At 39.2% G+C, this 24,721-nt stretch overlaps 1 protein-coding gene across 1 annotated transcript in view; it reads right to left on the bottom strand.

The window, feature by feature from the left end:
- LOC131680701 (homeotic protein ocelliless-like) overlaps positions 1–24,721 on the bottom strand; it is a 49,118-nt gene that overhangs the window by 7,468 nt on the left and 16,929 nt on the right. Inside the window, exons 2-3 of the mRNA XM_058961410.1 lie at positions 10,517–11,317; positions 7–220 (exon numbers count right to left, since the gene is read on the bottom strand). Coding sequence (XP_058817393.1) covers positions 7–220; positions 10,517–11,035 — 733 coding nt within the window. The 5' untranslated portion in view covers positions 11,036–11,317. The remainder of the gene's footprint in view (positions 1–6; positions 221–10,516; positions 11,318–24,721) is intronic.

Below are 24,721 nucleotides of genomic sequence, written 5' to 3'. Positions count from 1 at the left end.
CCGAACCACCGGCTGCTGCGTCGGCGTACGGGTTGTATCCGCTCTTCGTCGAACTGTAATCGTCATCGATAGATTTCGTATAGACGTCACTTTCCGAAGCGGCCAACGACGATGGTCTCCGGTGGGACGATCCCGGTGTCCGCTGTTCGCCTGAACGAGATCGTAGCGATGATTGACCCCAGCGCCGGAATGGTGATGCATTGTGGTTGATTTGTTTGTTCTGGAGAAAAGGACATTTATGAGTAACGATAGATTTACGAAATCGAAAAATAAATAAATATATATAAATAACATAAAATAAATTTTTGAGATGATAGATCCACGCACTAGATACTATTTGAACCATGTAGGTACACAGTCTCCGCATTTTTTTACTTCGCATTTGTTCGAGAACGGGATGAAACGTTTCAAGAAATGTTTCAAGTTCCTTGTCATAAAGCTCAAGACAAAAGCATTATAGCACTCACGCTTCCATTGAAATCATAAAGCTTTTACGCAATGCACTCTGCTAAAATTTAGCCATATTTCGAGTATTCATGCACCATAAGTTAATATTGGAATATTGAACAGAACGCTAATCGTATAATGCTATACAAACGATAAATATGAACTGGCATATAAACCGTACGGAATTGTCGATGCGATTTTTTCAAAATCGATTTTTTCACCTCGAAAAATCGATTTTTTCTGTTCGATGTTTGACAACATCGATTTTCAAAGATCGATGTAGCAAAATCGATTACGACGAAGTCCACCCTCAAGCAGAGTGCAGGAAACAAGGCATAATATATTAGAACCATTTGTGGGCCAACCCGATCAGAAACGCATAACAAGAATATTTCAAAACTATATCTCCCGTTGTTACTTGTTATAATTTTCTGTTATTTTAACTACTAACGAGACCAAATTTATAACACGATATGTTACGAAAATTGCATTCTGTTATAATCTTGTTATTTCATTCTGATCGGGAAACCTTGGCCTTATCGATTTTAATAAAACGATGATTACCAGAGCTTCATCTCGGCTTCAATTAATAATTGTTGTGATTAGAGATTTCCAGGTGTACCCACATTTATATCTATGTCAGGAATAGCACAGGAAAGGTACTTGTGATCGTTGATGTTTCTGCTTAACTTCAATGCCGTGTATTGGAGATGGTCAGTTATTTTCGTCCGCGTCTCTTATCGCAATGTCGCCCACTAAAACACTGCATTAGGCCAATTGTAGCGGGCCGTGATTCTGAATGTGATATTCATTGTACGGTACAGGTATGTGCGGGCGTAGGGACTCGCGATCGCGTGTATCATCGCGAAGAGCTCGACCATTTGTACGTTAATGTGTTCGATCGCGTGTGCGTTTGTATGTCGCGTGTGTTAACGTGTATGTAACTTCGCGTGTATGAATTCTATTTTATAACCTGTGTGCCTTTCGCATGTTCGCGTGTGTTCTTGGATAATCGCGCGCGGACCGTGAATCTAGTACTTTATTTTTTTGGTGCACTACTAAGATCCTAAATGGGTTTGAGATCTTCCATATCACTAGAGTGCCCGGTGATGTCGCCATGTGTATGGACCTAAGTTATTAGAACAGAGAGTAATGGTATTCGGACGTGACCGATTCATGAGCGCGAAAACGGACGTTTGTAGGTTCGTGTTTGAGACAGCGTTTGAAACTTCGTGAGTGTTAAAACGTTTTCTTTATTACCGGGGTGTTATTAAGTTTGCGCGTTCGCGAACGTAGGTGTGCGTTGTTCATCGCGAAGGGTTAAGCGTTCGTACGTTAACGTGTTTGTCACGTGTGCTCGCGTTCATGTGACTTCGCGTGTACAAGACTGAATTTTGTAACCGTGTGGCATTTTCTGCGTGCGTTCTTGGATGGTCACGCGGACCTTCATTCTGATAGTTAGTTTTTGGTGTACAATTCACATTCTGACAGGTAGTAAGTTACCCCATATCACTAGAGTCCTCAGTCATGTCGCCATGCAACGTGGTATCCAGTGGATATGAGAGCTTTCTTTTTTTATTTGATCCAATTGAAGGCATGGACCAAGTCTGCTGATCCGGAAGTGACCGATTCATGTTCTTGCGACCGCGGGAGTTTTTAGGTTCACGATTGAGACCGCGTTTGAAAATTTATAGGAGCTGAGACATTCACTTTATCACCGGGATGTTATCATGTTTACGAGATCGCGGGTGTAGGTGCCGGGGATGGTCGCGAAGGGCTCAAGCATTTGTATTTTAACGTGTTTGTCACGTGTATGTGATGTAGCGTGTCTTCTTGTTTGATCGCGCGCGGACCGTGAATCTGATGCTTAATTTTTAGTGTATGGTACAGATGGTAGTCCGTTTTCCCATATCACTTGAGTTCCAGGTCATGTCACCATGGAACGTGTTGTTTAGTGAATATGAGCGTCACTTTTTTGATTGGTTCAACTGAAGGCATTAGTCCAGACTGGTAAAACTTTCGGACGTGACCGTTTCATGATCGCGCGAGTGATGGGTTAATGTTTGAGACCGCGTTTGGAAGTTTAAAGATGCCATGTTTACTTAACTACCGGGGTGTTTTCATGTAGGCGAAATCGCGGGCGTAAGTGGATGCAATTGCGTGGTCGCGCTTGTGGCCAGGTTTGTGTTATCGCGAAGGACACGAACGTTTGTACCTATATGAGTGTATATAGCGTATAGTAGAGATACTTTAATAAATGGAATCATAACATGCCGAAGAAAGAAAAGAAGATGCAAAGAGCTTGACTAGAAGTGTATAAATTGAACAATACTATTTTGGTATACATAAATAATGGAAAAGCAAACTAATAGATGTACAAAAGGAAAAGACTTATGAAGTAGAATAGAAAAACATATGTAACATGCAATCAAACTCGTCTAAATGCAGCAAATGTTGTATATTTATCATTAACGACAATTGCATGCTGTTAGACTTTCATCATGCTATGCTGACCGGGAATGGATGACTCACATGCGTCGGTAAATTTATTTTACCCAAATGCTCAGATTGATCACCAGAAGTATTAGCCACTATTCTATCATATACGTTAGTTCTGCATCCATTCCCTGACCCAACTGTTACAAATACTCAGACGAATACATGCATAAATAGACAGCACATAACAGTTGTACACTAGTACGAAAAGCTACGATTATCACAAAGCTACAACTAATAGGTTTCTACTTATTCTACTTTATTAAATTAATTTCATTATTGAATTAATTTAATTAGTATATGCACGATGACGAAGTCGACCGATAAATGGGCACACAATGACTCCCTCTGTGAGCCCCGTCCACGAATACCACCAATAGAACAATATTTGCAAACACGGCACACAGCAAAAGTCAATCTACGTCGATCCGCCAGTCGGCCACGCAACCGCGCATAGACCAGTGGTTTAGCGTTGGCATGCGCAGGTGCAGAGTATGAAGAAACATATATCATAAAAAAGGCGCATAAGCCCTCTCGGTCTCCTCGATGCACCACTATCGAGGCGTAATGCAATACCCATCTTAAAGCAATTGTCTGTCAGAAGTTCTGTAGGACTGATGCACGCAATATGCTTGATGATGTTTGCAATACCGCCGAACCCCTAAACCTTGGAGAGGGAAATTTCCTTTTTGGAAGTACGGTTCTCGAACCAATACTATGGAATCTTTACCCTCCTGCTTAAGTTAAGATAGATTCAAAATTTCGGTACGCTTATGCTGGAGATTGTACTGTACATTTCATTTCCAACATATATTGCACAACAACTAGAGGATACCAAGCAAGTTGGGATGTTAAGTCATGAAGCGAGCCATATCAGGTTTAAATGTGATCATTTGATTCCCACCATTTGCGAAGAAAATAATGGTCTACTGTGTCAGAGATTCGCATAACACATTAAAGGCAAAACCCAAAATTATCCGTTCGCAACTGGCATATTTTAGTCCCTCCAGCCATCAAGTCCTCGACACGAAACTACACCTTGACTTGACTCCTGCTTTTAGTCGCCTCCTACGACATGAGACCAGGAACCCTCAATTCTTAGCCGGATACCAAATGGCCTCTGGGCAGGTTCGTCCGTACACATCGAAATTTGATAATCGAAACCCAGCAAAACTTCACCGAACTAGCATCAACCGAAAACCTCGGCAAACCTTCAGTCAACCAGCAAGATAGTTCCGATCATCGGTGAAATTTCGGTGCGTATAACGAATGTTCCACTGCGTAATGCAGCATACTGGGGAGTTCGCCCGGCTCTTCCCGGGCTCCGTTCGCCATTGAGAATATTTTAAACCCCCTCAACAATTTTAACCATAGCACGGGTCACATGACACCACCGAAACAGGTACTCCGTAGTGTAATTTTCTAGCCGGATGAAACAACCACTACCGACACCACACGGCTTATCTAGGCTGTTCGGAGAAAGAAGCTGACATTGAAGGACAGCTTCCATAATGAAAAGTTTAAAATGTTTTTAAACATTTTAAACGAGTTCGGCCCACCCCTGAGTCGTTTCCTAGTCCCAATAGAAGTGGTTGCGTTAAATTTGAAGTAAATTGGATTACCCGAGCAAATTCTCAGGAATCAGACACCATACAGCCCCTTGAGAAGTCCATAAATATGGTCCGTGCCAAGCTCCACGACCATGAAAACACCATCGCATGGTCTCCATAACCCATAACTACACCAAAATATGGTTTTTAGTGGGATCTGCCGAACCATGGTGATGGTGTTTCATGGGTTGACCCCATTTAAAACACTATCAAAACACCATGCAGCTTTATGGGCTTTTCGATTGCTCGGGAAGTCTAACTACCGGCCCAACACACCTGAAGTTTGAATGGGATTTTACGATAATTTACATGCATCCACTAGCTCGCATCTTCACCGCTAGGTGGCACTGTGTGCATCAGATTATCAAAGCAAGTGAAAATAAGAGAGATACTTTAATTGGCTACAACTTTGTCGAAGACTTAAAATCAATCTGGCTTTGTTAGAAGAAGTTAATAAACTTTTAACGAGGTGATATCTGAGTCAGTTTTGCATGGGGCCTAGCAGCACATTGCTACTTATCAGTACTTGATTCCCACGAACTATTCATATTTGTGAATTGATGATGAGGTTTAGCTGAATGGTATATTTAGAAGAATTTTAGTATGCAATGCGAGTTAGACAGAGGGCACCAACACTAACTTTTCAAAAAAGTGAGTTAGAATGTGGACATCTTCTAAAGAAACAATGTAGTATATACAGGTGTGGCTAAGATGGCACTTTGGTATTCGTAAGATGAATCTTACATGAATGATCTAAGAATAAATCGACTAAAGCAAGTCATATTTTTCTTAAATTTTTCTTAAATTTGCACTGGAAGACTCCCTTAAAGCAAATTCATAATAAATAATCAGAAACGGTTCTGAGACTATGTCTAGGGACGAAAGAGGAAATATTAACAGTGTCGTTTTATTTTAAAAGAAAGACAGAAATAAGTTTCGATTTTGTCAAAATGCTCATTTTGTCAGCCTAAAATACACCAAGGAGGTGATAAAAACGGATCATAGCTGTATTCAACCAACCTGTACGTACTTCTCTGGAGAATGTAGTTTGGAAGATGCTGAGAAAATTTCAATGCAATCGGATAATAAATCTGTCTCAGTTTGTTATATTTCCGACTTAAAAACCACAAGGGGCAGCCCTATGGGGTTGCACGAGCTGTAGACGTAGGACTATACTACTTAATGTAAAATAATTATGTTCTTAGTACATTTATAGTAATAATAAATCAAACATTTTTCTTACGTATGGTTTAATCACAACCAATCAACATCGAATATTACATATTGAACCAAACCTTCTTGGTTATCAGGTCATTTCATTTGTAGTAGGTGATCGAATCCGATTAAACTTATTTAAGAAGATCTGAAGAAAGAAGACAGAAAACTGTGACCGAACTAATATCTGGAGCTAAATCTTTATAGCATAAGATTAGCTTGTAAAAACTTTTCGATTGTTATATTGTCTAAAATCAAATTTTAGATAATATAATCACATTTCATGTATAGACCAAGCATTCTAGTTATATTGTGCCATTATTGTAACATTCCTAAAGTACGCATACATATATAGCGAATGCAGTGGTCTTAATCATATAACGAAACTATAAATATACAAGAATCGAAAACAATTTTATATATGACCTGCGTTAAGCCAAAGCGAACTGAGCGCCATAATTTTTTCCTAGTATTTTTAATGAAAAATTAATTTTTCGATTATTTACCATTATCATAGAAAGTTTAAGGGTACTTATTTGCTATCGATTACTATTTCAGTTCTCAGAAATAAATTGATGTAGGTGTTTATAGTGCTACATTAGCTGCGATAGCGATTTTAATGAAGATACCTCCAAATGGCGCTTGGTCCTCTTTGGCTTAACACAGGCCATATGGACAAGATGCGTTTTTGCAACGGTGGCAGTGTATTCATTCATAAATAGGCTTTGTAGTATGTACCTATTAGTAGAATCAAAATACTATAGGTTGAGTGAAAATGAATCACGTGAAGGGGAAATAAATCAATGAATTGATCGAACGTAAATAATAAACTTTCGTTGTGCAATTTAGTAACAAATTAGATCTACCTACCTACACATTCACCTCAAACATTAAACCCAAGCGCACAAAGCAAAATGAATCAACGCTGATGATGATGGGTAGAGCGAAAGAGACAACTAATACCACGACACTATGTTAACCGTGTTTGCAAATGGAGCTCGCATGTACAAACTATTTTGTGTACGAATAATTATACATAAAAGTGTGCTGGAAACGAGCACAACACAAAAGATAGCAGTGTTTGAACGGCAAGCACAGTCGCATTCACTGGTTAGCGTACCTCCACAACCAGTGCAACGGACTTCTAACTCAGCTGCACTGGCTGTGAAAACACACAACGCAGTGACCTGCTTCGTCTGTTGCTCAACAGGCAACTGAGCTGCTCTGGCGAAATCCGTCCGTTTAAATAGTCGATGATGACGTCATTCATAGAAGCGTAGCGCGCTAGGTACACAAATCTGTCGTGCTGGACTAGGGAAGCGCTATCTTCTGTGTGTAAATGCGCGATATTTTGACTAGGTTGCTCATTATTTAAATTTTTAATGCCATGGTATCAAAAATCTTTGGGTTTATCTATTGAAATCTATTCTTAGAAGTATTTCGGGGCGACATGCGCAAAAAATTTGAAAATTTATCGTGAGATGGCTGAATTATATGCGTTTAAAATTGGACCACTTTTCGTTACATACCATTTTTGTAGAATTTGCAACGTGCACCCCTATATCGAAAACAAAGACGTAGTCCTACGTCAAAACATTTTGAGAAAATTACGTTCATAGTTTTGGGTCCCATTGGTATATGTATGGTATACGACCTAACGTAATTCATGACTGCAACTTTCAGTATCATCGGCACCATTGTATATGTAATATGTAATGTAATTAATGGAAGCTGTTGGCTTCAATTCCCGATTCTATCCAGTATCTTCCCGAAATAGAAATTTTCTTGATGGGCTCTGGTTGTTGGCGGAATATTCGAAATGGATCTGGTTACGTTATTTTGAAAGAATGTCTATGTCTGCAAATTGAACCAGTCCGTTTTTGCCTTTCTCATATAAAGAAAGGCTATGCAATCACTGTAAAAATCGACTTTTTAACCGAGGCCCGGAGGGCCGAGTGTCATACACCATTCGATTCAGTTCGTCGAGATCGGCAAATGTCTGTGTGTGTATGTATGTGTGTATGTGTGTGTATGTGTGTGTGTGTATGTGTGTGTCATTTAAACTCACACAATTTTCTCAGAGATGGCTGAACCGATTTTCGCAAACTTAGTTTCATTTGAAAGGTATAACGCTCCCATAAGCTGCTATTGAATTTTTAGTTGATCCGACTTCGGGTTCCGGAGTTACGGGTTGAAGAGTGCGGTCACACAGCATATAAACTGGTACCACCATGATGTTCAAATGATGTAAAACATATTAAAAATGATGTAACATTACTCTAGTTTGCGGGTCTGGATCACTAATGATCAATCAAAGTAGCTTTGACCACATTGGCCACCTATGACGGTTCATGACGCCCCCGGGGAACCCGCCAAGTTCCTAAGCTAATATCACACCCATTCCCCAACGAATTCTCTACCGATTTTTACAAACTTGATTTCAAATGAAAGATACAGTAATGCCATTGACTGCTGCTGAATTTCATTCGGTTCTGACTCTTGCTTCCGAAGTTACAGGGGTGTTAGTAAGGATACACTGGAATTTCCCATATAAATCGGTACAATCGTAATACCTCAGAGGCTAAAAACTATTGAAATGGTCACCAAATAACTTCTAATCGCAGATCTAGATCACTGATTGCCAATCAAACATTCTTTGAATATATTGTCCACTATCGACGATTCCGGAAGTCCGGAATTCCGGGCATATTCCACAATTAAAGTCAAATCGGTTCTTCGGTGATGACTGAACCGATTTTCTCAAACCAAGTCTCAAATGGAAGGCAAAATATGCAGTTGAGTATTGCGTCGCCGCCCCCCCCCCGTCCCCCGTCTTGCCCTTACACCTCCCTCCTTCATCACTCCCCTCCCCTTGGACCACCCTCACGCCCGCATTTCCTTCATCCATCCCGTATACCGAAATAAGATGAAGGATTTCTGACGCATCCTCCACTCCCACTCTACTAACCCCCCATTCCCTACACGTTCAAACCCATTCCACCAACCTTTCCAAATTATAATCACATGAAGATAACATTGAACTCATGCTTATTAAGCTAATTAAATATTATTCTTTTGCCTTTCTCATATAGAAAGGTTATGCAATTGCTTCAAAAACCGATTTTCTAACCGAGGCCCGGAGGGCCGAGTCTCATATAACATTCGACTCAGTTCGCCGAGATCGCAAAATATCTGTGTGTATGTATGTGTGTATGTATGTATGTATGTATGTATGTATGTATGTATGTATGTATGTATGTATGTATGTGTGTATGTGCGGATTTGTTAACAAAATGTTCACATCGGTTTCTTGGAGATGGCTGAACCGATTTTTACAAACTAAGATTCAAATGAAAGGTATAATATTCCCAGAGGTTGCTATTGAATTTCATTTTCAACCGACATCTTGTTCCGGATTACGAGTTGAAGAGTATGGTTACAAAACAAAATTTGTTGATTTGTCCACATCGGTTTCTCGGAATTTTCTGAACCGATTTTGACAAACTTGATTTTAAATGAAAGGTCCATCAGCTGCTGTTGAATTTTGTGTGGATCCGAGTTCTGGTTCCTGAATTACAGGGTGATACGTACGATCACGCAGCAAATCCCGATTCTAACGAATTCTGCGATGAATTGGTGAGGTGATTTTTTCCAAAATATAAACACAACTGTTGAATTTGTAGATCTAGGTCACCATCAAAGTCTCTTTGGCCACACTGGCCACTATCGACGGATCAGGAAGCATCCAAATTCAGAATAACGGTTATATTGGTTTTTCGAAAATGGCTAGAACGATTTGATCAACTTAGTCTCAAATGAAAGGTGTTGCGTCCCCGGAAACTGATATTAAATTCCATCTCCATCCGACTTCCAGCTCCGGAGTTACGGGTTGTGGAGTGCGATCACATAGAAAACTCCGATTAAAACCGATACCTCGATGAATGCAAAAAGGTGCTCTTATATATACTTACCAAGTGTAATAAGAATGAAAGACATTTCCATAATGTTATATTGTACGAACCAGTTATTAAATCATAGTTTGGAAAAATGAGAAAGGCACAATTGCACCTATAGGTGGATTAAAACAGGTTTTTTGTTAAGGGGTTTTGTTATGAATCCAAAATATTAATTATCTTCTAGATAAATCTTTCAGCTTACACCTTTGTGGGGGTATGATGTGAGACCATCATCATCATCAATCCATTAGGACTCAAATAACGAGAAAATCACCAGCTATTATTGTCATTATCACATAATTCTAAGAATAGTAGGAAGCAACATATCCGAAAGCCGGCTGCTCGTAGTTCGATTGGTTAATATTAGGTGACTTCATATAGATAACCGGTTACCAACAGCTTGACGCAAATTTTTATGTCATCATCATAGCTCCTAAAGACTCATACAGCAATTGATATTATTTTTAAGGGGAGTATTTTTCATACCAAAAACACAAACATACTCTACTCATTAATCTATCAATAAATTACAAAACAGGATAAATTAAATCAGTACAACAAAGACAATAGAAAAGTTTCGAGCTTTGTAAGTCGACCAAATCTTGTGCGGCTGCTTGCATATGTTTTTTCAGTACGACACATAGCCCCGAAGCTCCCGCTCGGAAGTAACTCAGCGTTATCACTATCTACAGCCAATCATCGAACCTAAGGGCAACAGCTTAATCAATTCACCTCGTTCCATTTCATGTAGCAAATGTAAAGAATAGAAATACATACAGAAATAGTTCTTACATCATCGTTTAGGCTGTCAAGAAGCCTCGACGTCAATGTGGGCACCACAAGCGAGTTGTCCTCCGACGAGGTATCCGTGGTTGTCGAAACGATCGAGGAGCTTGCCGTACCTCCACTACCGTCACCAATACCACCTCCACCACTACTGGAGAAGGAGGAAGAATTGCCACTGTTATAGATTTCATCCTCCTTGATGAAACCCATCACAAAGTTGAGATGATGATCGTGGGCACTTGTTAGCAGCATTGTGCTGGTTGTGGTGGCGGTGGCGGCGGCAGCGGCGATTGCGGCAGTTGCTACGGCTGGAACGGGGCTTGACTGTGCTGGTGCGGTTAGAAAGTTACGTTTTCGTTGGTGTTGCTGAAGTTGCCGCAGTGCACTGCCAAGTCCCCGAAGCGAACCGCCAGCCGACGATGCGGTCGAGGATGACGACAGGGACGATGGTGTAGTGGATGATGCGGGAGAAGCCGACGATGAATCGCTGGTATTGTTTTTGTCGATAGTTGCCGGCTTGTTCATTCATTCGCATTCACTTGCACACCGGTTCGCTTACTTTGTTTGCCGCATACCTCCGTTTAGTTGTGATTAGTCAGTTCGCTAAGCACGTTTTCTTCGCCGAAACCGGTTACAACACTTTGATTCTCCGCTTTTACTCTTTTCGCTAATTGTATCACTTTAGCGTTATTATAATTTAATGCACATTACCGTTCTCTTCTTCACCTTTTACACACGCAGGGTCTGCTGTCAATTTCGCAGCCAACTTATATGTTGTCACCTTTTTCGCCCGACTCGACTGACTGCCTGTGTTCAAACAAAACTTAACCATCAAACTTCAACTCAGTGGAGTTCAAACAAAAATTATCTGCGGTGTCATTATCCTCTGCTCCGCAGATTTACCGCATTCACTAAACGCTTATCCATTTTCGGCACTGCCCGGATCGAGAAAAAGCGAGAAGAATGTCAAGAGGAGAGCATTTTGCACGTCCGATTACCTCGTGCCAATTCCAATAAAAATCAATTGAATTGAGGCAAAGTTGCACTCCAAAAACCAGTTGATACTGGCTGGGAACAGAGTCAGCCACGGTTTGGGGGAAAAAATAACTGTCATTTTTAATGGGACGCCCATAATTCGCAACCGAAAAGCTGGTAATTTTAGCCGTTCGATGGAAGATTACACGGCAGGGAACACTACATTGTTGCGTCTTGAAGATGGGGTTGAGCTCGATGTTTACGGTAACACGATACCAAATTGTTTCATGTGTCCGTACTTAACCCATAATCATGAAAAGAAGTTTATAACAAGTTAAACCATTTTTATACGAGATTAAACACTCTGGATAGCACAAAGGGGTAATTTTAATTTACAGAAATACTTTCCTACGAAGATAACGTAAATGAATCGTTGTCTATATATTTAAATACGATTTCGTGTGTTACACACAAATTATATTTCATATTTATAGAAATTTGAAAAATTAGAAACATTCACGAAATTATGTTTTTAAACCACCTTCAAACGACTCTCAGTTCCTTAACCCTTAAAGGTGCAAACCAATTTTTTTCAAATTTTCTGAAAATCGTCTCACAGTTTTAATACGTTGCTACGATAATTTTGAGATGGTTTTTGCAGTGTTGTTTTAAAACAACATTGCGCATTTAAGGGTTAAAGTGTTTTTCGTTGTGTGGGGACCTCCGCAGATTTTTTTTTAATTTTTTTTAATTAACGCTAGGGCATTCATAATATCGATTCAACCAACCTACAATGTTTCAAGCGAAAAGGCGAAATCAACCCCGCAGTGATTCTCAGGTTAAAGCAAAAACTCCGCTTCAAGTACGAACAACGATCCATGTAGTGCGCGCAGCTAGACTCAGGTAATTAGTGTTCACCAGCTGAGCTCAGCACCCAGAAATAGATCCGATTGGATCTTGAAACCGTAAAACAGCCATAAATAGATGTTAATCAAGACCTACAAAAACGCTCCAATCACGACGTTCATGGTAACGAACCACTTTTCCCCCTTCTTCCACAAAGACATAGCCGCACTGTTGCTGTTCAACGCGATCGATTACGGGTGTTGCTACTAGTTTCCTAACATGTGTAAACTATTCCGATGCAAGTCCAGAACCGCAAAGGGTCATTGAAACAGTGTTGCCGATTTCGATGAACTTCGAACTAGTGAGGGAGAGTATCTGTTTTTCATTTAGATTATTTCTGCGAAACAATATAGTATCGAAGATTGGCTTTGCGATAGACTCCGACCTCCGTTCTTCCAGTCTAAGAAACTATCTCACTCAACAGTGATAAACAAACACGGAGTGTCAACTCTATTCTGATTATGAAATTTTCAGATCTTTAGGGTGTTTTTTTCTAAATCTTTTTGTGAAGTTTCCAGGATTTTCAAACAAACAAGTTAAAACCTTGTTTTCCAGTGCTCATTGATTAAGTTTACAACTGGTATTGCAATTTTCTTAACTGTTAAATTGCATTTTTGTAGTAAGAGCATCTTCTCTTTCAACAATTCGTCTACATTCACTCTTACAATACATTTCTAAACAAAGCATTGTATGTATCACTATGTATGGAGAACCCAAAATTCGGATACGCAATTGCCTTACTGCAGGGCAATTACATATCAAATGATATGACGTTCCGTAATCGGATTCACAAAGACCACACGAATAATACTCAGCACGCTGAATAGTAGCAATGTGATAATTGAGTTTGCAATATTCAGTCTATGCCGTGAATAGAATACTGCAGTTGTGCTTGGAAAAACGCTGCCAATTCTTTGACATTTTCAGATTCACATCCGGCAGAAAAGTCTTTGTTTGAACGCAAGTTATGCCAATAGTGGGTATATTCAAATGCAGCCCAAAAGCGAATCTTGTTCTTTATCCAACTTAACGACCGCAGTAGAAATTGTTCTGGATCAACAAAGTCAGTCGCAGCGCCAGTTCATCCGCCCATTTATTTCCAGTAATACCGAAATGACCGGGTATCCATAGAAGGTAGATAGCAGGTAAAATGCTAAGTTCTTCGATTTGAGTTGCGATTACTAATTTCGATCCCGAATCTGCCGAATTAATTGCTTTCAGGGCAGCCAGACCTTCAAAACAAAAACCGATTCTTTTACTGCAAATACCCTGTTGAAGTGTCAATTGTATGCCACACAGAATCGCGAAGATTTCGTCTTGGAATACGGTACAGTGTCTACAAAGCGAATGAGATTGATTTAATCTCAGTTCACGACAATAGACACCAGCACCGACTCGGCCCTCCAACAAAGAACCGTCAGTCTAACAAACTACGTATTCTTATCGTGTTATCCAGCCAGACAGCCATTCCTAGTGATGAGGAATTCTCACATTGAAAGTTTTAAAAGGAAAAATACATGTGAATGTAAGGTCACTGGAAGCAAGTGTATATTCATCCCAAGTAACCATCTGGGACCACAGTCTAGTGTGGCTAGTTGCACGATCTATTGGGTTACTGTTACAGAGCTCTGTAACTTTAAGACGGTATGCACAAGAAAGTGCTTCTTGTTTCAGAAACATATCTAGAGCAGCAATAGATGTTGTCGAGAACGCACCAGTCATCGCCATCAAGACTATCCTGTGATCCATGGTTCGACTTTGATTGGATTGTCATGACTTCTCCCTTCTGCCACCAAATAAGGCATCCGTAAGCCAGTATTGGTCTAACAATTGTTGTGTAGATCCACTGAATGTACATGAGTTTGAGTCCCCAATATTTGGCGAAAGCCCGTGACCGAAGGCCATGGAAGCTGTCTTGATCCTGAATCGATGTGAGCTGTCCAATTAAGTTTTAAGTCAAGAATTACCCCAACGTACTTAACTTGATGTACGACAATAATTTCAGAGTCAAAAAACTGCAGCGGACGAGCTCCGGTTGCAATCCGTCATTGCGTGAAAAGAACAATTGATGTTTTATTTGGATTAACTGATAGTCCAACATGAAGACACCATTGCTCAACAATAACACATAAGGCTTATTGCATCAAATCAAAAAGTATGTTAATGCAAATACCGGTGATCATTATAATCAGCATCATCAGCAATACAACATGTCGGAAACTTAAGCTCAATCAGTCTTTTCAACAAGCCATCGGTGACAAGGTTCCATAGAAGTGGTGACAGCACACCACCCTGAGGACATCCACAGAACCCATTTCTACTTGTCTTAACGATGATCCTGTGTCGGTTGCTAAGCATTTCGTGTATGCAGTTCGTGATATATAAAGGTACTCAATGACCTCGTGTAGCTTCCAAAATGAATTTGAAAGACATGTTGGCAAAAGTACCTTAAATATCAAGAAAAACTCCTAAACTTGATTGCTTTTGCGAAAAAGCTGTTCAGAAGTTGTAAACAGCATTGTGTAAATGGGTGATAGTAGACTTGCCTCGCTGATATGCATGTTGCATTGCATGCAGCAGGTGCTTGCTCAAGCTAACATCCCGTATGTAGTGGTCGATTACAAGTTTCACTGATTTGAGAAGTGACGCGGACACCTTTGGGAATTAATTTTACAGTTATTTCTCGCCACGCTAAAGGAATGTAACGTGTTGCAGGAATACAAGTAAGAACTTTTTTCAACATAATATTGAAGTGTTCATATCCTCTTTGCAGTAGAATTGGAATTCCATCTTTTCCCGGTGACTTATACAGAGTAAAGCTTTCAATCGCCCATTAGATTGATTCGGTGGTCACAATTCTACGGGCAAATGCCCAAATATCAGTGATGGCTCCAAACAGTATGGAAAATGTGTGTCAGAAAGATAGTTGAGTACTACATCTTCGTCAGACGAGTATGCACAGTTCTAATCGTACTGATATGAAAATCTGTCGATTCCGAAAGTAACTTATATAATTTACTAGTCTCGTTGAGACTCGAGCCATTTAAACAGAGGCCTTTACAGTCACTTCACTCAGAGAATCGGAGGGCATTTCTGTATGCTTTGCGAGTCAACTGTCTCCGAGCCGTCCCTGCGTCTGCGATTCCAAGCTCTTTTACATAACTTTTTATGTCGAACAAGTTCGGTATTCCACCAAGGTGTCTAGAAGCACGCATAACTCTTGGTATGCTGCTACTATAAGTGCGTTTGTTTTATTCATGACCTCATCCAAGGCACCCAGGAAGATACCCATGGAACTTAGTTGCCAAGCCCACTACGAAGTGGTTACAGCTCGTAGATATGGGATTACGAGCGTCTTGATTGATTTTATTAAGGACGGGTTTTAGCCTTATAGGTCATTCACCCGTAGATACGAGCGTCTTGTGTAAAGTTGGAAAACTTTCTGCGTACCTTGTCCGCAGCTAATGTGGGTTCGATTCCAAACCCCCTTACATAGAGTTAGAGACTTTTCCAACTCGAAAAAAAGAGACGAATAATCTTTCTTGAGGAAAGTTTCAATTTTCGTGCAATGGCTTTATAACATCAAAGTTATAGTTTTTTTATAGTAGATTTTTGAGTGAAAAAACAAGCATTAGTTTATATAAGGGATCATCCATAAATGACGTAGCATTATATGGGGGAGGGGGGAGTTTAACTAACACCGTTTTTTTTTAATTTTACGGTGACAAGGGGGGGGGAGAAATACCGTCAAGCTACGTAATTACCAGGGGGTATGTAGAGGTTTGTGACGAAATGCTACGATGGGGAAGGGGGGTGTTAAAAATCACTCAAAAATGCTACGTTCTTTATGGATCGTCCCCAAATTTAATGATAATTGGTGGAGTTATGATTTTTTACCGAAATACTTTGTTATATAAGAGTCTTGCTGGTGAGTCAACAAGCAGATCAACTAAAATCGTGAAATCCAAAAAAACTCATTTGTATAGGAGTATGTGTTGTTATACCTTAAAAATTGCTTGAACAAATAATATTTTTTTCCGGTGCTTTTCCAAAAAAAACAATGTTTTAAGCTCTAAACATCGTATTACAAAATTCATATCTGCAAAATGAAAATTTATGCTTAAAAAACCGAATTGTTAGAGTACGAAAAAGCATAATTACGAACAATTGAAAAAAATGCCGATCGGATGAGTAGTATTTCGGCCATCGTGAGCACGAAAAAGCCATTTTTGAAAAAAAAAAACACTTTAAGATAATCAAGTTTAAAGTTTCAAGTCACCACTGCTCTTAGTAGACAAGGAGCGCTTCAAAGCATTGTAAATTGCAGTTTTTTTTATTTCGATTATAGAGGTTTTAACCTTAAGGTCATTCGCCTCTTCGGATTAGAAAAATCTCTTATGAAAATTTCTAACCCTATGTGCGGCGTCGGGGCTCGAACCCAGGTGCGCTGCGTACAAGGCAATCGATTTACCAACTACGCTACGCCTACCCCCTGTAAATTGTAATATTTTGCTCGGATCTATACGGAAATTTGAGAAAATATTTTCAAGGAGTTGTACTTTACGATAAAATATTTTTTTCTCGATTTTTTTAAATGAAAAGGTAGCCCTTAAAGCTAAAAGCTCTATAATCGAAAGAAAAGAAAAAATTTAAATGCACTTCCATGTATCAATTGCTCTGGGTAGCCAGGTGCCGACAATATTTGAGAATCAAAAGGAAATATAATTCAGCTATGGTACGGCCATAGAGTAGTGAATCGATTGTCTTGGATGTAGCTCACCTGGGCTGATTTCCCTACCCCGCACATAGAACTAGAGATTTTTCTAGCTTGAATAAAGGGCGAATTGCCCTAAGGTGAAAACTTCCAAATAAAAAATCGGTTGTTTTTATGTGCAAAATATGCAACTTAAATACCGAAGACCATAGGGAGTGTTGATTAAATACATATTATTTATTGAAAAATGAGCAAATGTGTACATTGTATTTTGCTCGTTTCTTTATTATATCGACGACCTTCAAGCAATGGGATACTAAGCGGAACGTGGAAAGTGAAATGATATTTTTGTCATAAACAACCAGTATCAATGGTGAAATTTACAAAACTGTATTCCTCCAAAAACGTCGCATGCTGGACTAATTCGATGCCATTTCTTCATATGGCTTTGATTTCAAAAGAACTGCCCTTAACTATGTTCGCTAAGCTATTCAGCTACGAAAAAGCACGAACTGAAAGAGCAAAAAATTAAGTAAAGGATGCAAATGACTTGTCTAGGCAGTAGATAAAACTAAGATAAGGGTCTGGATGTGAATGAATGAGCTTTTATGGATGGCATGAAGTAAAAGTATCGAGAATGGTACCAACCAATATCCAATGCATTTAAGAGTAGCACTTTGGAAGAATCCAGAAATTGGTAGTTGATGACTAGAATTTTTAATTGTTGCATCCACACCCAAAATGAAATCGGCCCTAGTGAGCAATCGCGGCTACCCTACAAATATTGTTTTGTATTTATTTGAACTCATGTAATAAAAACTACTTTATTGTTTTATGCGTTTTAAATTCAACAATAAATACGTTTGTGATGGTCTTACATTTAAGTAACTACCTGAAATGGTTGTCCTCCCTTAACAGGTAGGAAAATGAAAAGAACCCAGCAATAATCAATCTTCTGTCGAACAATGGAAATTAATGCTTTAAAGGCGCAATGAAAAACATTGCATCCACTTATACAAAAGAAAGCAGAAAAAATAATTATGAGCAGGGTCCAAAGCAAACTTAGATCCTTCTAAATCTAGTGAGCCGTTTTTTTGTGTTTCCATCTCGTTACTTTTATTTGATGGACAGTGCGTTTAGGCTTAAAATATTTTCCTCAAAGTGTTGAGATCAACAATTGTAAACTTATATCAATCAATTTTGATACTTCAGTCGGCACGTTAGCACAATATTTACTTTCCGATGTTTATTATAATTCACCTAACCTATTTCCAAAAGCCCAATTGCACAAAAAAGAAAGTCGAAGGCAGACTAAATTGATTTGAAGTTTAAAAAAAATTACGCAGCTGAAAAACTTGTAACTTTACGTCTTGCAATTTTTAATCTTTGAATATATATAGTTTTGTAAAAATCCATTTTTGCTTTGAAAATCGTCTGTATCTGTCCAAACAAAAGAGATAGAAACTTGATGGCTTTAGCAAAAATATGCGCATGAAAATAATCTACAAATATATTGAACAAAGCATTCGCGAAAAATCAAATCATAAAAATATAATATGCGAAAACCGATTTTCGAACAGCCACCCTACCTGACAAAATCATGACACATAAAATATTAGAGATAGCCATAAAGTTTATTCAACAAAGTCGCTTTAATTTAATAGTTTTATAACTTTGTGGAACATTGTGTAGCATAATTTTATATATGTAAATAATTAGCACTTTGAACACCTTAACAACAAGTACCACCCTAATTTAACTAATATGAAAAAATCGAGAAAAAAGTACTAAAAAACTTTGCCGAACACACTTTAATCAAAAACTAACGATTTGAGTGCAAACAGTTTTGTCTTCCTAAATACTGCTTTGAAACCGTAGTGCAATGGTATGGGCGTCCGCGCGTGACCGCTTCAAGATCGCGTGGAAACTGGCGTTGGTATAATCGCATTTGGGATAACAGGAGCTTTTGATGTATGCGATATTTGTATAATCGCGGAGGGCACAAGAGTTTCTAAGTGAATGTATTTGATCGCGTTTTTATATCGCGTTTGCTAGCGTGTGTATAACTTCGCGTGTCAGAAATTGTGTATATAACCATGTAGCCGTTTATATATTCGTGTGTGCTTTTGAATGTTTACATGAGTCATCATTCTGACGTATGATTTTGAGTGTGCAGTTAAGATGAAGAAAGAAGCTTCTCCATCTCACTTCAAAGTGTGACCAAAAACTGTTATTAATTGAAAAAAGACTGTCAATTCGACATTCGAAAGATGTGGTATCCAAGCAGCTTTCCAGTAAATTTCAAAATATTTCATTGAGAGAATCGCAAGCTATTGCGATTGGATGGTTTATGTCAATTTTAATAAGGCCCCAAGCATACCTTTACGAACAAAAACGATTGGTGCATCTATTTAGTACATCGCATAGGAAAGATTTAGTATTCACGTATTTCTTTTGCAAATTAGGAAATATTTCATGGACGGTATCGAATGTTTGGCGATTTGAATATGTATGAGTACATCGATGGGTTTTCTACCAGACTTCAAATATTAATTCATGTTTGTCTACTGATTATTTAGGGCGTTTATACGTGTCTAAGAGTTTTTCTTTAACCTTGCCATTTTAAATTAATTTGTATAATTCTAATGTACAAAAGGTGTTATTAAAAAGTATAGGAAACAGAATGCTTTACCTAACGTTAAAATAAAACGTGTGAATTAAAGTATTAAAGTAGAATTCGAGTAAAAGTAGGAATACAGACAATATCTCGACGTCTTGATTACCGATGGATTCACTGAGAACATGCCTGGATAATATATCTTACGAATGCTGAATTGATGGTCATTTTTTCTGTTAATAATGGTATTGGGCACACCTTGACTGGAGTCTTTTATCGTGTTGGTGAGATTTTTTATCAAGTGTATATGTTTCATATTTGGGAGCTCTAGGGCGACTACGATTCATGATCGCGCGAGAACGGGCATTTGTATGTTAGCGCTTGAGTTCGTGTTTATAAATTTGTGCTAACACGTTGATTTAATCACGGTTGTCTTAAACGCCGGAACGTTTGTATGAGTGCGAGATCTTAGGTGTAGATATACGTGAATGATCGCGTTTGCGACCGAATTTGTATTATCGAGGACGAGTGTTTCCAATAAAAAGATGAATTTTCACCGTTTCTTCATTCTCACCGTTTCGGTCATTCTTTCTCTGTCTGTTTTCCAAAGGACACGTTCATAAAAATCATTAAAAGGAGATTTACGATTATACTAGAATTACTTGTTGATATTTGATGAACTAAGTTTATTCCAACTGATACATGTAATATTGCTTGAAGATATTTGCGGTACCGTCACTCCATTGAACCTATTAGAGGATTATTATCCGAACGCTGTATTCTAGGTGTTGCGCCCTATACGCACGAAAGTGATTTTACCCAATTTTCTCCTTAGTCGAGAAAAATTGGGTTTCACCAAAAAGTTTCCTTTTGGGAAGAAATGCAGAATAGTTCATATTGCATTGGATTGCTAAGCCGAAACAAGTTCTGATGTCATTAATTCTCACTAGCTTGGCAGAACTTCTTATTATGTGGGACGCCACGCTTGGCTAGGGGTTTGCTCAGGAACACAAATTTTTCTCCGTTTTCGAGCTAGCATCAATCCGGCGCTAGTTTAATCCTAACGCTAAGTTAGTGTCGAATACTGATGAAATGAAGGCGAGACGCAAATTCCATAATTAATTTAAGTCGTAACAGCACATGAGGAAGCACTTTACTGATTTTTGTCTTCTACTGGAGGAGTTTAACTTAGGCATATCATGACTGCAATCATTTGAATCTCACAGTAGTATTGGCATTAGAATCTACGGAAAACCACCAAAAAATATACTACATACGATCCCAGATAAATTATTGTGCTATATTTACGTATATTTTTCCAATCAAAACTAACGTATAGCATTCGTTAAACTGTTGCTAATATAGTTACACAACATAACATTCTTCCTGCTCTGTCAATCGATCAAGTTACAATCAAAAGCAACAAACAGTTTACACACCACGGTTCTCAGATCACCACCGAATGTGGCAAAACACTACTGGCAACTCTATCAAAAGTAGAACACGAGTGTATCGACATAGGTCGGCCGATTCGCTCTGAAAAACAATTCCATCGTTGGATTGCATACCTAACTAAGCCATGTTCTCGGATGTTTAACACCTTTTAGTAAAAACAAATGCCAACCGTTTTGTATGATTTCCGCGACCAGCGCACCGGTCGAGCACGCGCTGCCACGGCCCACTCAGCGGTATAACCTCTCCAATATACACGAGGAAGTAACTTTTGACGCTCGGCGAGAGTGTTCGCTTTGTATGAGGTAAAAAACACTACAACCGACCGCTCTCACCAATAGGAAGTACCTCGTTAGGATCCCCACCGCGGTCACCCATCCATCCAACCAACCGACTGACTGACGTTAGTTTATTTCTCAATCAAACAAAAAGTAATGGAAAGTAAGGTGGGCTCATAACTCAATCAAGGGCGCATGTTCCGGTTCCGATAGTTGATAACACACTCGCTTTGCGGTCAACGTCAGTCAGTTGAGTGTGAGTGAGTGAAAAATCGTTAGTTTTTCCCCGGGTATATTTTCAATGTGATTGAATGATCACCGAAATCAATCGTCGTAGGCGCGTTTTAACTGAATGCGTGCCTGGATTCAGCGATAGACTGTTCTATATACGCTGCATTTGTGTAAGTTTTTCAGTTCAGTTGAAGCGTCAGGGTTATCAGTGTTTATGGCACAGCGTGACAACTATATAATTCTTTTCAATCAAGTCTATTTGAAATAGACCGCAACCAAACTTTCTAGCTCACAAATATGGTAGGTAATCTGAAATGAATTAAGTAGGTTTTTATTGCTTGCTAGGGTCAAGTGGGCCACCGAAATTGACGTGAAATTGAACATAAATGAACGATGGAAAAAAATGAAACCGCGAAGAAACTTGAGCGTTGAAGTACTCCCAATCGACAACCCGTCGCCGTTTAACTCACAACTGCGAGCTGAGCGGTGCAGAACACAACACTGCCGACGTGAAATGAATGGATATTATCATACAAACAATACATTTGACAGCCGGAGATATACACCCCGGACGCTCCGTGGAGCTTCACACACCAACGGACAGAGATTTCTTCGAAGCAATTTGCACTCAACTTTTTTTCTAAACTGCGATCGTGGCTGGGATGATAAACGATGGAAATGTTCGGTACCTACGTACTCACTTCATCGGTATGAGAGGCAAATATAATTTCCATTTGAATGAAAAAAAACGTGTTTTCGTCGCATGAAATCGGCATGGATCAAGAGCATCAACGACGCGGCAGGCAGACGAAAATGAACAATGGGAAGTTCAGTGGATAATTATAGCTCACAAGTTTCTTCTTCCAAATTAGAACCCCTTCTGTCGAGCGAAAGGAAGCGGAAGTTCTTTGTCCTTGAATAGGTAGATTAGAACTGAGTGAATTTAAAACGAAGTAAAAACACCGCAACCAGTGCTATCTCATTCGAACTTGATTATATTTATGGGATATCTGTCCGACTTATTATCCCCAACTTGTGAGGACGCGAAACAACTCCAATGTGCGAATTCCATTCTCCATTTTTAATTGCACTGCCAAAAGTTTCTACAGCTGCATGAACCCCACATCCAATTGCCATATCCCCATGCTGCAAACGACATCTATATTTAACGGAACATTCCAATCAGTTTTGTGCAATCTACCCCACTTCCCAAGAACGTCATTTTGTTAGGGCAAGTTCGAATGGTGATGTCACCCACAGACGAGTCGCGTGACGCTTCGACAAGAACATCTTGTTCTGGACGTCGGTCGCAATCCGCTGCAGTGAATAAAACCGATAACAAATTCAGCAGAAATTGGGGCTGTCCAAATACGCAATTTGTCAATCACGTAGTATGTAGGTTAGGTTGTTCCGGTTGAAGCCGCCGCGAAGGGCAGTATTCATATCAGCTGACATTACATTTACACCTTGTTTATCGGTTGAACGAACTGATGACGCAACGGCTAGATAATGTAGCAAGATGAGTCACCCTCAGTATAAGTGCTTGAACTTCAAAGTGTGTTTATTAAAATTTAAAAATATGGTATGTAAAGTTTTCTTTGTTTGTATATAGTTTGATCTTCAATATTACACTCAGATTCGGCACAGAATGTTGCCTGTACTAAGCCATGCTAAATTGAGTGTCATAAATTTTTATAGCCATTTTTCATGTCAATATAATTTTTCACTTTAGTTTTCAAAAATCGAGATATTCGAGTGAATCTAGCGCTATATTGGATGCGATAATGTTGTTTGGTCACCTCAAAGTGGCATTTGGTCCTTTTGAGTTAACACAGGCCATGTCTAGTTCAGTATTAAGACGCCAAAACGTGAAGATTCGTTTTGAACGACACGATCATCTTGGAAAACATACAAAGTACGTACGTACAATAAAAAAGTCATTGTTTTCATAGATATTATATGAGTTCAATCTAGTCAACAAGATCTTAATTTCTCCCAAAATTTTCATCGGAATACTTTTCATATCAAGCGCACCCATGTGAATAATTTTCAAATCAACACACATGGGGATGTCGCTGTTAATCCCTCTTGCTACGTATACATATTCCGTACGAAGCCGGATTGAGAATCGTATTAAAAGTCGCAGTAAAAAATTATGCGCGCTATGCTATGGTCGCTGTACCTCCCGTTCCTGCTAAAACAGTCAGTCGCACATTCATTTAACATCATTTGTTTTAATTAAAATGCCGGCTGCTCGTCACGCTGACCCCACCCGATCCGCCGATAATGCAAAATAACAAATCTACTCTTGTTTCAATTTTTGTTTCGTCGTTTCATATTTTCCCCCCATGTGGATAATTGCAATGCCTGAGGCAGCAATTCATCCATATCCAAGCGCTTTCGTTGACGCATATTACACACAGCTGTTGGCAAATTCAGCGATTGACTATCGCGATCGTACATTCTGGTTCTGTTTAGGACCCTACCACACGTAATGGTAATTAAATTCTCGATAAATGCAATTAAGCATAGTTCGACAAGGAAGCTTCCGTGCTAAACTAAAAATCGAGTGTACGCAATGGAAACAATAAACGATACAAGCTAATAAAAATATAGGTATAAATATATTGGAAACATACTAGTGAAGCGAACGCAATCAGGGGCGACTTAAGACAACGCGGAGCGCTAAGGGGCCTCAATAATTGAACAGGTGTAAACAGCTGTAGCGTAGGATGAACAAAAAATGATTCCCAACATTACAGAATTATTTCTACTCCAAATTTGTACCAAATTAGTCAACCGCGTCGAAAATATTTAAAAAAAATAAAGTGGGATTCAAAATGTATTGAGAACAAAGAGTATTTCAGATTTCCACAACCAGGTGTCGTTGCTGATGTCCAAATCGCCAAACACACTAAATGAGGTGGTAGGAGTTCGATCTCAGGTGACGTAGAGTGTAATGGACTCACCAAATACGCTATAGTCTTCCTACGCGATGTAATCTGCTCTTTATAGTTGTAAGACGTTGTTTGTGGATT

The sequence above is a fragment of the Topomyia yanbarensis genome, chromosome 2, assembly GCF_030247195.1.
Source record: "Topomyia yanbarensis strain Yona2022 chromosome 2, ASM3024719v1, whole genome shotgun sequence".
NCBI classification, from domain to species: Eukaryota; Metazoa; Arthropoda; class Insecta; order Diptera; family Culicidae; genus Topomyia; species Topomyia yanbarensis.
The sequence above is the reverse complement of the archived record's forward strand: the minus strand, read 5'-3'. Positions and strand labels throughout refer to the sequence as shown.